Genomic DNA, 17,386 nt, shown 5'->3' with positions numbered 1-17,386 from the left:
GCAAGTGCAGTCACACTGAATTAAATCCTAGGGCTGGAACCCTATTAATCTTCTACAGAATTACAGAGCAGCCTGGATGAAGACTCTCAGCTGAAAAGGTGCACATCTCAAGACAGGCACTGGACAATGGCTGACAGACTTGACTGAAGAATGGAAATGTTTTGCTATCTCACAGGAAAAGAAAGCCCCTCCAACCACACTGTACTCTAAGGACAGTTTATTCAGGTTAGACATGACATGAACTATTGTCTCATGTCACAGATGTCAGCACAAAGTATCCAAGGTATTGTATGCCAATGGTAGCATCAACAGAACAAAGCACACAGTGTCATCAAGACATAAATTATGAGTTTGTGTAGCAAGACCCAGGCCTCTTCCAGGTTCTTAGATAGTAACTGAGAACCTCAAACACAGTAGTAATGTGATAGTGTGGTGTGAATCTAGTTACAACTAGTTTCTATTGTGACACAGATGACTCTTTTTTGTGTCATGGTCAGCTTATAATGAATGACTAGACCTAAGCATGAGAATAACCAAATACTACATTGTTTCTCTAGCTGCTGACCTTTAAAAGCCCTGGGGTGACAGCAAGCTTTTGTGGACATTCTGGATTGGTCCTTCTGTACTTTAACTCTGTGAGTCACCTGCACTCTCACTAAGTTAGTTCAATTCCATAAATTGGAAATCAGTCACCTGGAAAAAATACATTCTCAATACGATCCCAGATTGGCCATGGAAAAAGGGTAGCTTGAAATGTCCCACCTAGGTTCTGGGCTTCACAGGCCTGCTCTCCAACAGAAACCTGTGTTCATAGTTGCAGGCTGCATTCACTATGGATGCTCTTGAGGTTCCCCCCTAAACTGCTTAGATTAAAATAATTTTCATGCTAACAATCAAAAAACTCATTATGTGAATCTGGCCTACAGGAAGCTAGTTTCTATTCTGTATTTTGTCAAATGTGCAGAATACATATGGTCATCACTGATAATAGGTGAAAGATCTGCTCTAATATGGACACTAAGTGATGCTGGAGGATGATTCTGACCCACACTGAGCAGTGGGGACACCAGAGCCCTGTAGGGATGCCTGACAACCTAACACGTTGAGCACGCACAGCTCAGTAAGTTACCTGTGAGTACACATCTCCTGAGATCTCTCTATTTAATTGGAGGAGATCCTGTCCACATAATACAGCACCTCATGCGGAATAACAAAAGCCACCTGCAGGAGCTGTGGTGATGACTCACAGGATAGAGCATCTGCTGATCTCTCAGAAGAACCACATGGACCCTAACAATTGGGTAAAGCATGTCAGTGATTACATCATAAAGTGTGTGTCAGAGACATAGCCACATTGTCCACACAAAAGACACTGTCACACTGGGTACCCCTTGGTGACTTTGAATTCTCTTATTAGCTCAGGCTCCATGGAACATGCAGAGATCCATCTCTAGCTGTCAGTTCGAAGTCCACAGGAGGGGACAGAACCCTTGAGTAAGAATGATGGTCTTAAGAGTCAAGAGATAGAATTCAAATTTATTCATAACAAATACATTATAACAACAAAACAGGATTAAAATGAATAAAAATATTTAAAAATATTTGAAAGTAAAAATAGTAACAAGAACATATAAATATGAAACAACAAAAAGAAAACTTCAATTAAAATCATAACAAAAATATTTCTAAAAGCATATTCTTAACGAACATTTAGAAGCACAGACGTATTGCTGTTTCTCCTCTAGCACACATAATGAAAGGCGGTCCCCCAAGTTGTCTCTCAAGTGCTGTTTTCTGAAGAAGAAAGTGAGTAAGACCTCAATCAGTCAGGATGGCTTAGTGGTATATAAATTTAGGGTCTCTAAGAAATGACAAATTAACTCAGAGGATGAATACTCATCCAAAAAATGTTGTTACCATTCAGGATGTTGGTCATCAGGGACTCCTGAGAAAGCAACTTATTCTTCAGGAAGCTCTCTTCCTGGTGTGTGTCCAATTCCAACTCTCTTGTACTTTCTGAGACCTGGGAGAGGAAGGCAGTTTTTCAGACACTGATTTGGTGGGGAAATGCAAGCCAGCTGTCAGAATGCTGCCTTCTACCACCTCAGGTCTATTGGACAGTCGACATGGACCTTTTAACTGATATCATTGTTGCTAACTCTGTGGGAAGGGCAAAATCCCCACAGAGCCTCACAGTAATGTGGGCTGCCAATATGGGACCCAGACTTATACCAGTGCAAACCAAGAACAGGGCAATGGAAGGAACCTCATTGGGTTGCAGGAAGAAAGGAGATGTCCATATGTCACCAAGGTTAAAGCCAATGACAAGTACTAATTTGACATTTGCACTTTGTTCTTATCCCAAAGGTGATTCCTACACAAGAGGTCACATGACCACAGAGTGTCATTTGTCAAAGAACCAAGAGATTGTTCAACACTCTACATAGGATCCAATGTGTCACATGGATATGCAATAATATGACATGTTATTCATATGTCACCATTTCTAGACTGCAGCTTCAAAAAGAGCAGCAAAATATGCTTGCACAATAATTCAGTTTCTGAAAAGTGGTTAACTTCCTAGAATACTTGTGCATAGGCAGAGCAATGAACAATTCCACTACATGAGGAGGTTGGCTGGTTGTGAGTGTAAATTAGAAAGGTGGTAGGAGAGAGCAAAGATGTATCAAATTGGCAAACTTTATCAGATATTTTTAAGCTAACACAGCTGCTCATCCCTACCAGATGATGCTGGGTCTGGACGTTGCTGGTCTTTATCTTTCTTGTTGAAGTCAACCAAATATTTCTGGTTCAGTGCACAATCAAGATGTACCTCCTTGCTCTCCTGCTTCAGTGGGACCAACTTCTTCCTGCATGTGTTCTCCATCAGGAGCTGGCTGAGCAGGTTTCTGGAAATACAGTCTGCATAGTAAGATCATGCTGGCCCTTTCTCCCATTCCTACTCCCAAGTCCCACTAACTCTACCAGGTCCCCGATACCCATGAAGACTTAATAAAATGCATCTTGATACATATAAGGCTGCTGCACAAACCATAAAGAGTTAATTCGGGGAAGAATAAATTGTTTGCTTGGCCTGACACCAATTAGTGTCCACACCTCTGAGAAAGAACATGGATCTACAACTATCCATGAAAGCCCAATGCATGGGGCCAACATCAATTAATACTAGGCCAACACCCTCAAAAAGGTCAGTAGAACCAAGAGAAGGTCATGCTAACCATGTGGTCCACGCACTGAGTTTTGTAAAACCTGGTGTGACACCATAGGTCCAGGTCAGCCTAATAACCTTCTGCTGACTTCAATCAGTACTGTTCTCTCTAGAGCCTTCTGCAGATGCCTAGACAATCCTGGGATGAGGAACAGTCTTTTATGGAACTGAAAACTGAGTCCTAATGACCCTGGAACACTGATGGGTAAATGGCACAAGAGATTGAACCAGAGCTGAAGACCGTCCAATCCAGAACAAAGAAAGTCAGAAATGGCCATTCCACAAGTGATAGCCTTTCTGACCAGGACTTACCTAGAGAAGGTAATCTCCTTCTTCAGCTTATGGTTGTTCTCATGGATCTCAGTGTTCTCCATCTCTAAGTTGTGCAGAATTGACATGACCGCCTCCTCCATTCTCTCCAGGTCTTCATAATATGGATTTGGCCTGAAGTGTGGCCTGGCCCCAAATGATAGAATACAATGAATATCGGCATTTAGGAATATATGAACTCAGGGTGGGTCATATATTACCCCAGGCTGCTGCCTGGATCTTCCAGCACTCAGTCCCCTGCCTTGCAATTACAGAGACTCACCATAAACTCACTGCAATTACAATCTTGCAAAGCCACCAGCTGTCAAGGGCTTTGCAAATGCACACTGGGAACTCACTCTCCCTGACTTTATCCCTGAATTCTTCATTCAGACCACAAGTTCTGCTTTTAAATAAATGGAAGCAGATGAGTCCATTTTCAATCTCACTCCTCAGGAAGGGTCAGGTTCTGAATCTCCACTATATGGGAGGTGAGGTTCAGCACAGGGTGGTTAGGGAGGCACAGCTTTCTAGAACCCAAAACCTTAATAGGATAAGAAGGTGACCTTGCAGACCCAGGAATGAAACAAGAGCATTTGGAGCGATTCATACCTGTTCTTCATGGATCTCTCTGTCAGAAACCTCAGGCGATCTCTCAGGTCATTTCTCTCCTTGGTATTGAGCTGCAGCTCTTCAATCAGCCTCTCCTTTTCCTTCATGGCCTGATTCGTGCTTAGTTCAGTGCCAGGGGATGATGTTTCTCTCCCAGTGTCTGTAGGTAGAAGAACACAAGTGAACCTGCATGGGGAGAATGCATAGAGTGTTCATAGACCTCAGTGAGGCCTAAACAGGAGAACAAGCCAGGAACCCAGTGTCACTGCTAGGCGATTGGTCTATGCTTAAGAGACCTCCTCAGGGGATCTCAGTTCTCCCACTACTCTATAGAGACCAAGAGACGTAAGCAGCCAGGTGTTCCCTATGCCGGACATCACGTGCTTACATGTACCACGGAGATGGCTTCTCCAGGATTATTATCAGCTGAACAGGGTACAGCTTGGTTTCAGGACCCTCACCCCTGTGGGTTCAGAACTCAGATGATAAATTCACCATCCACAAAACTTGAGTGATTGGAGACACTCAGATGTCCTACCCTGATACTCTAAGCCAACAACTTTGGATTTAAAACGCATTTCTGGGGAGGATATGTTCAACAGACTTATCAGTGTCCCTATGTGAAATACCAAATGCCCCAGAAGTGCGAATAGGTTACAGGCTGAATCTTGGTCTACACGTTCCACATAGCTTTGGTATTTTAGAAACATGTTTGTAACACACATCTCTAATATATAAAGCTAACAATGACACTGCCAGTTAGAAGAAATCAGAGAAGGTCTAAGAACATAAGGTTATTGCCTGGAGCACAATCTCTCCCTGTTACTACTGTCAGATACCCACTGTATTATAGAAGCAATGATAGTGAAATGCATTGCTGCCCTGTCTAAACTCAGAAAAGGTGGACCATCCATGACTACTGATGTTGCTATTATATCAATGTAACAGAACAAATGAACTGAAAAGTAAAGACCAGAAGTTCACAGTATAATAGCATTGGCCTTACCATATTCTCCCAGTGGGGATGGGGAAACTAAAGTTCTGAAATCCTTGACTTTAAGGAATTGTGATATTCATGGAAATTCAATTCCTTTTCAGATGCTCCAGTTGTTGTGGCCCATTGCTAGAAAGGTCAGCTTAAGCCTGCAGCCACCCTGGCAGGAAGCTCAAAATACACTGCCCAGAACTTACTCCACATTCCCCAGAAGTGCTGTCTTTGTCCATCATTACTTTGAGATGGAAGGCCAGACTCCTTCACTCTAGTCTCTCCAGAATCGACGTTCCCCCTCCCAAAACGCTTGCGAAGACTGGAAAACATGTCTTAGCTTGTAACCGCCAGACTCTGAGAGAAACTAGGGCACTGGTTGTCACTACAACACTGGTGACATCACAGAGGATGCCAGAACTCTCTAGGAGACAATAGAATGTCCAAGAAGGGACAGCAGATGTCATGGGGAGCAGACTTTGCCTCCCTGCTAATGTTCTCCCTGTACTGAGCATAAGCTGAGGTGCCCTTTCCAGGAGACTTTCCTGGGGAGAGCCACTGAGCATCTCCTGCTTCCAAAGCCAAATTTTCCTCAAGGCTTGATTATAAAAACCTTAGTAATTCCTATGCATCTAAATGAATGTTTCCTTTCAAATCTTTCCCAAAAATGTCTCATCATAACTCAAATTGTCCACATTCATCAATGTAAGCCATTAAAACTTCCTGTGATTTCACACCAGTTTGAATATGCAGTCAAAAGTTCTCCTGTCTCATTCTGTACAGGTGCTTTATATCACATCAAGAAATAGTCTGCATGGTAGGTTACAACATGCGTGTGTATTAGGGGAACACACATCAAGCCATGTGCTTAGCAATACAATTGCCAGAAAATTCCTTAGGAGAAAGAGTTGAAGTCTTTAAGGTGCTAGTAAAAGTGTGGAGACCAGTTGGCAGAGGAAAGTGAAACATTAGAGCCACCAGTGAAGGCTCCTCTTGGACCCTACCTTGGTGTTTCCCTCCCCCCTCGCTGAGCCTTTCAGCCTGCTATAGCAAGAAATTGTTTACACCTTTGACAGCTGCTCTTAACCCCTGATTTGGGGCTGGGATTTTCCATGGCACCCTTCCTCCCCACTGAGCTTTCCTGCTTCTTGTTTTTAAGAAGCTGTTTATGCCCCTGATTGGGCTGGAACTTTCACCTCACAGACTTGTCCTAATTTCCTGGTTGGGGATTTTCACCTGCCTTGTTGTTTTTCCACAGCTTTTGCCTCTGGTATATAAGGAGATCTCAGTAAAGCCTTGGTGGCACTCGCTAAAAAGGGATGACCCGTGTACATGTTTTCTTTCAACCCCACAAACCTACACCCGATATTCACACACTGACAGCGCAGGCACTGACAATAGGTATCACAATAGAAACTAGTAACTAGATTTAACCAAACTATCACATTAATGCCATATTTCGTGGTATTTTTTTTTTTTTTTTTGCTCTCCTAGAACCTGGAAGAGGCTTGGGGTTTTCTAATCCTACTCATAATTTATTATCCTTCCCAACACTATGGGCTTTGTTCTGTTAATGCTAACAGCGCCATCCAATACCTAGGATATTTTCTACTGACATGTGTGACATGAGACAAAACAGTCCCTGTCATCCCTCACCTGAATAAACTTCCTTAGAGGACAGTGTAGTTGGAGGGTCCTTCTTTCCTCTCCCAGATAGAGAAACATTTCCAGTCTCCAGACAAGTGTGTCAGCCATTGTCCAGTGACTGTCTTGAGATGTCCACAATGTCAGCTGAGTGAGGGCAGGGCAGGGGATTGGGGCAGGGCAGGGCAGGGTAGGGCAGGGGATTGTGGCAGGGCAGGGCAGGGCATTGGGGCAGGGCAGGGGTTTGGGGCAGGGCACAGCAGGGCAGGGCAGGGCAGGGCAGGGCAGTTGATTGGGGCAGAGTCCATGAGATGTCAGTAGGCAACAGGCCAGCTGGGGCTAGTGTGGGTACAGGGCTTCTAGTGTGGGTGTGAGAGGAGGAAATTAGGAATGGTCAGATTCTGATGCAGCATATAGGCGGGAAGGAGCTTAGACCATCTCAGTGCCATATAGGGACATTGTAGACACTGATGGGCAGTGTGGGGATGGTAGGGCCCCATATAGTGCTCTCTGCAGGTGTCAGGTGAGCATACAGTGGCTCTGTCAGACTTATGACAATCAGGCAGGCACTGGGTGCAAGTGAGAATCATGGGACAAGCCCTGTGTGCAGCCTGGTTTGGGGACATTCCCTGGTGCCCCATGGACTGCAAATTAAAGGCAAAGGACACAGGGAAGCCAGCAATTCCCATGCACAGGACATAAATACCTGTAGAACTTTCTAGAATTTCCATAGACTATCTGTTACTAGTCCTCATTATAGAAGGCACCAACATTCTGCCCTCTACTTCAACTTGGTGAGACAGCTATTCTAACTCCAGCAGGAAGGCCTCAGGGAAGACAGTAAGAACTCGCAGGTGACCCCTTTTATATTGAAACAGGGTCTTCCTATGGAGCCCAGAGTGGCTGTAGGATACTAATGCTCCTGCCTCACAGTGACTAGAATTCCAATCCACCCTCAAGAGCAGTTGATTCATCACTAGATCAGACTAAGGACATGTGAGGCCCCAGGGTGCTAGGATTACCAGGGTCCTAGTAAGTTTCTCCAGCCTAAATTACAACCTGAGTCAGTGCTGCTATTTGGGACACCGCCTGATGCCCAGTGACATCACACCTTGGAACTCTTTGTCAAAAATAAGCTGTTATGGGAATGAAGTAGCCACACAATAAACACTGGTCTGGACACTCCTAGGCCAAGAATCCCCTGTTGGAAATGCCTTGGACCGCAAAATTTTAAATTCTATATCCTTCTGGCTTTTAGAAGATTTATAAATACAAAAAAAGAAAGATGGGCATAGCAATTTAAGCCTGTGATCCCAGTCATGGGAAACTGAGTCAGAGTGATGGAAGACTGTAAGTTCCAGGCCAACCTGTGTTTCAAGAAAAAAAAAAAAAGGCATGGTGAAGATTCCACTCAAGTGGAAACCAAAAGGGTTTCACATGGGCCCTGCCATCCACTGGTCACTACATCCACTCTCATCACCACAGCCACAGGCAGACACTGGGGAACATTTCCCACTGTCTCTCTTTGGGATGCAATCCACCCCATGATTCTATGTGAGGAATCCCCCAAAGGTTGCATCATGTGAGGGACCTAGAAAGTTCCAGGATTGGGAGAATTTAGGAGTTTATAATTAGGGATGATCTACAGCTGTGGCAAAGCCTTTTCCCAGCACATGGCAGCTCTAGGTTTGCCCCCAACAGTAAAAATAAAATCCCCCAAAATAATTCAAACAAAATGTCCTGAAGCCTGCGCCCTGACCAGTCTCTTCAAAAGTGCCAGGAACCTGGGTCCACATTTAGGACCCAGCACGACCTCTGTGACCCATGAGAAGGGATCTAATATGGGAATTAGTACAGTATGACTTATCCTTGTGGATACCTTTGGTGACAATAACCACCTGACCCCTGAAAACCCATCTACCTGGGGGGCTCAACACTCATGTCACCCAAAAAGCCCAGATCCTAGGGCCAGCATGGGCAGGTGGTGAAGAAAGTTTGTCTCTCATGAACATCAGTTGCCGCTCCTCACCTGACTCTATCCTCAGGAGACAATGTCACCCCCGAAAGTGTGGGTGTCAACGGCTCTTCCCAGGGCAAGGCTGGAATACTGCTTAAGATCCACAATGCACAGCAGTGCTCACTCTAGAGCTAAATGTTCTACAGCTGAAAGGGGTGGGTGCTCTGCTGGCCACGCCCCTCCCCTGCAGTATTTAGTGCACTCAGAGTGGTGCTTCAGATGTGAGGGACTTCTTGGGGCTACTCCCATGGAGAATGGCAGATTCATCAGAATGGGGCACAGGGTGAGTTCAGAGCACAGCTGGGAGGAATTTAGGGATGCCAAGCCATGACTAAGACCAGATCCTGGGCTGACAGGCAGTTGAGCTGGAGAACTGGCATCCAAAGTGTGACTGCCTAAATTCCTCTTAGACCAAAAGCCCTGGATCTGAGCTACTTTGTTGCGTGCTCCTAAGTGGGGTCCCAGACACAGCTCAGAATTGGGGCTGTGCATGGACTTTGGTGCTGGCAGCAGGTGGCTTAGCCATAAAGTGCCGAGCTTTCCCATCTGTGCCCACTCAAACTCCTCTGTTTCATTTTAGGTATGTTTGGTATAGTTTTGAGACAGGGTATCTTGTAGCAGCCCAACTCGCTTTGAGCAACACTGTAACATAAAAATAACCTTGAATTCAAGATCCTCCAACCCCTCTGTCCCAAGTCCTGGAATTAAGACCTCCAGCTATGACCATTTTCTGTAGCATAGGATCCATCTGTATTAGAGTGAGCTTTGGAAATACTGGAGCTCCGACTGTTCCTTAGAATTCAGGTTTCCTTAATTCTTAGCAGGAGTTTTGTGATGATGCTGATGAGAGAGTCAGGAGTTACACTGGGAGAGGTAACAGTCCTGGCAGCCCTGAGTGCTCAGTGAAAGTCAAGACAGAAGCCTGCTGATTAGCACCTGAGTGAAAGTGGGAGGATTCAGAGTTCAAGAACAGACTCAGTTACATACTGAAGACCATATTGCAACATTTTTGTTTCATTTTTGGCTTGTTTTCTTTGAGACAAGGTGTTAATTTATAGCCCTGGCTGTCCTGGAACTCACAATGCCTCTGCCTCCCAACGGATGGAATTAAAGGCATGTGCCAACATGCACTGCCACTAATTAATTTTTAATTAAACATGCTGGCACAATCCAGTAATCCCAGTGCTTAAGAGGCAGAGGCAGGCCGATATCTGGTTTCCTGACAAGTCTGATCTACAGAGAGCATGTCAGAATAGCCAGGGCCAAACAGAGAAACCCTGTCTCAAAAAATAAACAACAAAATGAATTTGTTTTAAAGAAGAGAGGAACGATTTAACAGAGAATTAGTGGCCGAGATCCAAATGATATTGGGTAGTGCAGAGTCTAGCTTCTGAGATGAAACTGGACACCATGGGGTTAGGGTGGGGATTCTCATCTTGGACTGGGAGACAGAGGGTGACTTCAGGCATGGAAGGTCAGTCAGTCATTAGTCAGGATTCTCAATCAAGAGGGTGTTGTAAGATCCAAAATGTGTGAGCAGTGTTCTGCATGAGACTAGAAGAACCCGCCTACCCATACAAAACAGCCAATGAAGAGTAATCACAAGCATACGTCTGGAGGTCCACAAGAGGTTAACGTCCACCTTAGTGTGGATTATTCAGAGCACAGGTGGAGAGGAGTAGAAGAGCTGATGGTGGCTGAGGCAGGAGAGGAGTTCGGGTGTGAATTTCAGCCAGGAAAGGAGCTTGTAGGTCGGGCAGAGCAATGAGAGGTCTAACAGCATAGCTGTTGAGATCCTTCAGATTAATTTGTCTTAAGAGCCTCATGCCATAGCCAAGGACAGGAGTAGATCTGACTATTGGGTGGGTGGGCTCACATAGCCCAACAGGTTTGGCCTTGCATCTGTGGGATTCCAAGTCTCTCCCTTTAGACACAGCCATGGTGAAGGTGTAGCAGTGAAGGTGCAGATGGCTTTGCAATGCTTGGCTTATGGTGTTGAGTACTTCATGCTCCACAGAGCTAGGGAATGTCCTAGAAGCCAGGGAGGCCGAGCCATGAGGAAGACATTTCTCCGTGAGAGAGAAATGATAACCAAAGTCACTAAGAACTTCCTGAATCACAGTGTCTGTTAACCATATATTTTATTTACTTATTTTTATGGGCCTGAGTGTTTCACCTAATAAATGCTTGTGCACCATGTGGTATGTCTGGTGCCCATGAAGTCCAGAACGATTCCACTGAACTGCAATTACAGGCTAATACGAGCCACCATGTGGGCACTGGGAACTGAACCCTGGTCTTCTGCTCTTAGCCACTAAACCATCCATCTCTTCAGCACCACCCCCAATTGTATTGTCATTAATATTTAACCATTTAGCCCTCAGTATTTGAATTAATGCAGATGTGACAAGAGTTATAGTTAACATGATGGTTCAGGTATAGACATGCAGGCATCTCATTGTATACAAAATATAAATCCTTTCTTTCTTTCTTTCTTTCTTTCTTTCTTTCTTTCTTTCTTTCTTTCTCTTTCTTTGTTTTACTCATGGAAACAGGGTTTCTTTTGTGTAGCTGACCTGGAACTAGCTCTATAGAAGGAGCTGGCCTAGAATTCACAGAGATCTGTCTGCCTCTGCCTCCCAAGTGTTAGGATCAAAGGCCTGTGCCACCACCACCACACATCCTTCTGTTTTAAAGGAAAAATGTAGCCCTACATGGCAGCACGAGTTTAGTCCCAGTATAGACATTTTTCTAGAGTTCCTGAAGGGCTTGCTGCCTTCCCCTTTAGGCCTGGCTAACATGAGATCTCCACACCTATGGGGTTTGCTTCATAAGAGTCTGGAGGATGAGGGTCACAGGCTGATGTAACTGTGTACAGCAAAGGATGCTTGGTGAAGGTCAAGTGGGTATCACAGCTCAGCAGGTAAAGGCTCTGCCACCCAGCCTCATGGCCTCAGTTTGATCATCTGGTGAAAGTAGAGAACTGAGTCCACATTGTGTCCTCTGCTCTCCATGTGCATATCATGGCACAGGAACACCACAAACTACATAAAATGTAAAATGCTGAAATGCTGAGAGAAGAGGCCTATGGTAGGCGCCTCCTACACCTGAGACTTCCAACGCCGAAAAGCAGGGGGTAGAGAGTGAGGATGCAGAGTGCACACAGGTCAGGACAAGGCCATGTTACTGAAGCCTCCATGTGTGGTGAGCAGGCTCTGGGGCACCATGAGGGACATCAGGATCTTCTGCACTTTGTAGAATTACAGGGTTCCATGTTACCTCATATGCCCACGTTTTGCCCCCTGCTGCAGGGAGAAGCCAATACCAGAAGCCTCCAGCTCCCAGCCCTGCTGGAAGGTTTGAGGAAGGTGGTCCTCTTCTTGTGGTGCCTCTAGTAGGAGTAGCCCACACTTGGGCCCAGCTCCCACTATCAGGAAAAGACAGGTGGCTCTGGTCTTTGCACAGCTCCAGTGGAATGAACAGTGCATCTCTCCTCTCTCTCTTGCAGGAAGTCTCAGCCTCTGGTGCAGGTGATGTTCCCAAGGCAAAGGAAAGGGAAGTGCAGAGTGAGGACTCCCAGGATCCTTTAAAACATTGTCTGCATTGTCTTCATTAATTTTTCTGTTTAATTTTTATTCCATGTGTATTGATCTCATTGTAGGGGTGTGCATTCCAAAGCATGAGTGTTGAAGGTAGAGGAAAAAGCCATGGGAGTCACTTTATCCTACCGTGTGGGGTCCCAGGCTCTGAACCGGGTTGTTGAGCTTGGCTACAAAGAGCTTTCATACTGAATTTCCTGCTGGCTCTGATTTCAGGGAGAGCATCTCATAGAGCCCAGATTGGCCAGTAAACTACTGATCATCCTGCCTCAAGTATTGCCATCTAGTTCATGAAAGGGTTGAGTTACTGACACGAGGAACTGGGGATGGGCAGAGGTGCATGACTGAGGCTATCTCTGCTCAGTGGCATGCCTTTGGGGACTGGTAGTTTTCATCACTGAGATGTCATTTGACTGCAGTGCTCCTCTGGAGAGAAGGAGTCTCTTTTGCCAGGGCATCAGGCTCTCCAGACAGGCCTGGAAGATGGAGGTCTAGAGGCCAGGCCTGCATTCCTCTTCAGAAGCTGCATTTACCACTCTGGACAGTGCTATAGCACAGGGTCACATATCCAGTCCTACCCTGAGACCTGCTGATAAAGAATGTCTATCCTGGGACAATGTCTATCATCGGTTCAAGGTGTGGCCCAACCAACTTATTATAAAGGAAGATAGTAGTTGGTTGAAAAAGGCAGTAACTTTCTATGAACCATATATTAAGTTTTTATGTATACTAAAATTAACAATGGAAAGAACAGTGGTAGGAGAGGAAGCTAGAGGACAACTGCTGAAAATGCTTGCTTTTGAAAATGCTAATGAAGAGTACAGGAGAGCATTATTACCTAGAAAGGAAACTGGGGATATTAATGCTTATATGAAGGCATGGAAGAGGATATCTTTTCTGAAAATGGAAAGATGCATATTTGGCACGTATTGATCCAGATAGAGTTATTAACTTATACATTGAAATACTCTTGAATATCCTATAGGCACTTTAGCTCAAGATGAGTTGCCTTTAGAATGGATACATATTAAATTATCTTTAACAAAACATTAACAACATATGAGGAACAAATTTCTTTAATTATTCAGCAAGGCATACAAAGACCTGTTACACTGTGGGGATATGATTGTGCTGCTTTTGTTTTCTCATTAAGCAAAAATAAAGTGGAATATTTAATGCAGACATCTGAAGTTTTTCAATTACCCATGATTTCTTACACTAGAAATACTGAATTTCATTTTCCCCATAGTAAATTCTGGGATTGCTTAAGAAAACAAAAAAAAATGTGATAAATACACTAATTTCTGTTGATCCATTACCATCTGCCCTTACTGTGTTTACAGATGGCTCTAAGACCAAACATCTAAGACAGATGGCTTATTGGACCAAAGATAAATTTTGGGGACAAGAATCTTCTTTTGGGTCAGTTCAACAAAATGAAGTATTAGAAGTAATTAATGTATTGCAGGATTTTACTCATGATGTAAAAATATTAAAGCCGAGTCAGCTTATGTTGTAGTAGTACAGAATATTGCGACTGCTGTTGTTTCTACATCTAAGCCGATATTAAATGTTATTCTCACATATTAAAGGACTATTGTTATTCTGAAACTCTAGAATATTTATTACAAATATTAGATTACATTCAAGATTGCCAGCATCTTTAACACATGGCAATCATATGGTAGATCAATTAGTGGCATTTGCTACCCCAGAAGAAAACAGTCATAATCATGCCAATACAGGATATTTGCATATTAAATATAAGGTTCCCTATTCTGAAGCCAAACAAATTATTGCTAATTGTCGTATTTGTAAGCCCTCACTTATAAAATGTATTCCATCTGAAATTAATCCCAGAAGAATGCAACCTAATACATCGTGGCAGATGGATGGAACCCATATTTCTGAGTTTGGTCGCCTTTCATATATACTTGTAAGCATAGATAATTTTTCAAAATTTGTATGGGCTACACCATTGCCAGGAGTACGCACTGCTCATGTTATACAGCATCTATTGGAAACTTCTGCTGTTATGGGACCGCCTTCTAAAATTAAAACTGATTATGGACCAACATATATTTCTTATCAATTTAAACAATTTTGTCGGCTCTTCCAGGAAAATGGCGACTCCTGCACGTGCTCCAGAGTTGCTGCCTCCACGGAGCCTGTGACCACCATGGGCCCTGCTGGGGAACCCTGCCTGCGGGGCCAGCCTCAGCCCATGCACAATGTGCTCCCTGCCCCGAGGCTTTGAGCCCCCAGTTCCTGAGGACGTGGGGCGGCAGAGTTTGGCGGAGCTGCGGGAGAGGTTGAGGCGCCAGGAGAGACTTTTGCGCAAAGAAAAATTCATTTGCAAATTGCCCGACAAAGGTAAAAAGATCTCAGACACCACTGCCAAACTGAAAGCTGCCATTTCAGAAAGTGAAGAGGTCAGAGGGAGAACTGAACTACTTCATCCTGTTAGTGTTGACTGTAAGCTAAGGCGTAAAGCAACCACAAGAGTTGATACCGACATAGACAAGGCCCAGAATTCTGACCTGATGCTTGATACTTCATCATTAGTTCCTGAATGTTCGTCAGTAGACATTGAATCATCTAAAACAACCTCAGAAACTCAGGGACCTACACAGCTCACTCACAAAGGCAATGAAGAGACTTTGGAGACTGGCTGCACAGTGAGTACCAGCCCGTCTGTCCGCATCACAGCCCAGGCTCCCCCATCTTAAGTTAATGAACAACTCCCCCAGCATTCAAGTCAAGTGGAAGAGGTTTCCAGCAGCATCGACAGTCTGTTTATCACTAAATTGCAAAAGATCACAACTGCAGACCAGACTGAACCCTCAGAAGAAAACACCAGCACTGAGAACTTTCCAGAACTGCAGAGTGAGACTCCTAAGAAGCCTCATTACATGACAGTGCTAGAAATGCGAGCTAGAAACCCAGTGCCCCCTCCTCATAAGTTTAAGACAAATGTGTTACCCACACAACAGAGTGACTCACCAAGTCATTGTCAGAGGGTTCAGTCTCCTGCTTCCTCAGAAGAGCAGCTATGCAGGGCTAGGCAGCATCTTGATGATGTCACAGCAGCTCACCTTCTTCTGCTCCACCCCCTGCCTGCGCAGCTGCTCTCCATAGAAGAGTCACTGGCTTTGCAGAAAGAGCAGAAGCAGAATTATGAGAAGATGCGGGCAAAGCTCGCAGCACAGAAACTAGCTGAGAGACTGAATATTACAATGCAGAGCTACAATCCAGAAGGGGAGTCTTCAGGGAGATACCGAGAAGTGAGGGATGAAGATGATGCCCAGTCCTCGGATGAATGCTGAAAATGAGCGCTGGGAGATCCCGGGAGTTGACTGTTGAGCTTACATTGTCTCATCCAACTTCCAAACAAGTACCAAGACAGTGTCAGACCTTGTTGAGGGACAGCAGTTGAAGTTACACAAAGGTAGCTACAAAATAAGAACCCAGTTTGTCTTTCAGAAGATGATCTTCACATGCTTGAACAGTTCAATATTTGAACATTGTGTTTGGCCGTATTGTGTTACAGCTTTGCAGTATATTATGCATTGGTCTGACATTTTAGTGTGAGTAGAACACACGTTTTCTTTAAGATATCTGCTTTTTCCTTCTTCGTATTCTTATCAGATAGCACTGCTTGCACCCCTTCTGGTGAAATATTTTGTTATTCCAGGCACCAAAAGTGAATTAGGAAGGCCTGGTCCCCTCACTCAAGAAATGAGGGGAGCAGTCTAAAGAATGGTACGCATGCTTGCATGGACACGTTCCTGAGACGCTGGATGTGAAATGCCGCATACAACACTTGGGAACCACCACCACTGTGTCTGCTGCTCTGTCCTCTCTTGGGGTGACTGCTGTCACCTGTGATGAGGTTAAGGAGCACTTGGAAGAAGTGCTGGGTGGGGAGGGTCTTCTGACCCGGTATGGGGAGCTGCTCCTGGCTGCCCTAGGCTTGAACTCATTGCCATCTGGGATGATAGGTCCCTGTACAGGACACTCGTGATTGGTAAGGAAACCGGTGTTTTTCTAAGAGTTACAGTTGAATTGTCAGTATATTGCTTTTTTTCCTTGTTAAACCAACAGAGGTGTTTACAGGCTGCAGAAACCTCAGTCCTGTATGTGCACATTTGTGCTTTTTAAAATGATTATATGATCATTTCCAGCAAAGATAACAATGTTATCAAAAAGCCTTTGTCTATTATGTGGAACTTGTAAAGGAGAAATAAAATACCAATCAGAGCAAAAAAAAAAAAAAACCATTTTGTCAATGATATCATATTGTACATATTACTGGTATAGAATGCCATCCACAAGGACAAGCTTTTGTTGAAAGAGTTCACCATACCCTGAAATGACAAATTATAAAATTAAAAAGGAGGAAAAGAGATGACCTTACACAGCCTGAATGGAGTTGGCATACCAGTCCCAGAGTAATATTGGCATAAGCATTATTTTTTATTACTCTTCTTAATTTACCACAAGGTGAAGTTATATGCAGAGCAGATAGACACTTTATTGGACTTCTCCCTGAAGGCATGGAACAGACAATATGGATAAAAATTGCCCGAGATGCTGAATGACAGGAAGGGACTTTACTGTATGTAGGGGAGAGGATTTTGTCTCCTTACAGGATGGGGGACAATTCTGGTTACCGAGGAGACGGATCCAAGCACAGAATGATAAGAACCGCTCCCTACCCTCAGAAGAATCCAGTTAAACCAGCTACATTCTCTCCTGATGGATGTTCTCCGGAGATGAAGGAGGTGTCCTCCATTACTGAGGCCCTGGCTTCTCTTAGTGTCGCCAAACGACAACGGAGAAGGATCGATGCAGTGACAACCCCATTACCTAGGTGAGGCGATTAAGCACTGAAAGGAAAACTATGTTGTCTCCTACAGGAAAGTCCTTTACTGCTGAGCACGTATTGTTAGCAGTGTGTGCTTTACTCACGGTTTCTTCTGTTGTGGCCA

General features: G+C 44.4%; 1 protein-coding gene across 1 annotated transcript; it reads left to right on the top strand.

Annotated features, from left to right (window-relative positions):
* The first annotated feature begins 14,626 nt into the window (after window positions 1-14,626).
* LOC134483489 (DNA-directed RNA polymerase II subunit GRINL1A-like) lies at window positions 14,627-16,429 on the top strand. The gene is given in 1 exon segment (XM_063278738.1): window positions 14,627-16,429. A coding segment is annotated over 1 exon segment (1,095 nt). The 3' UTR covers window positions 15,722-16,429.
* Window positions 16,430-17,386: the final 957 nt, after the last annotated feature.

This window comes from Rattus norvegicus, chromosome 19 (assembly GCF_036323735.1).
Source record: "Rattus norvegicus strain BN/NHsdMcwi chromosome 19, GRCr8, whole genome shotgun sequence".
Taxonomy (NCBI): Eukaryota; Metazoa; Chordata; class Mammalia; order Rodentia; family Muridae; genus Rattus; species Rattus norvegicus.
Note: the sequence above shows the minus strand (reverse complement) of the source record. Positions and strands in the feature narration are given on the sequence as shown.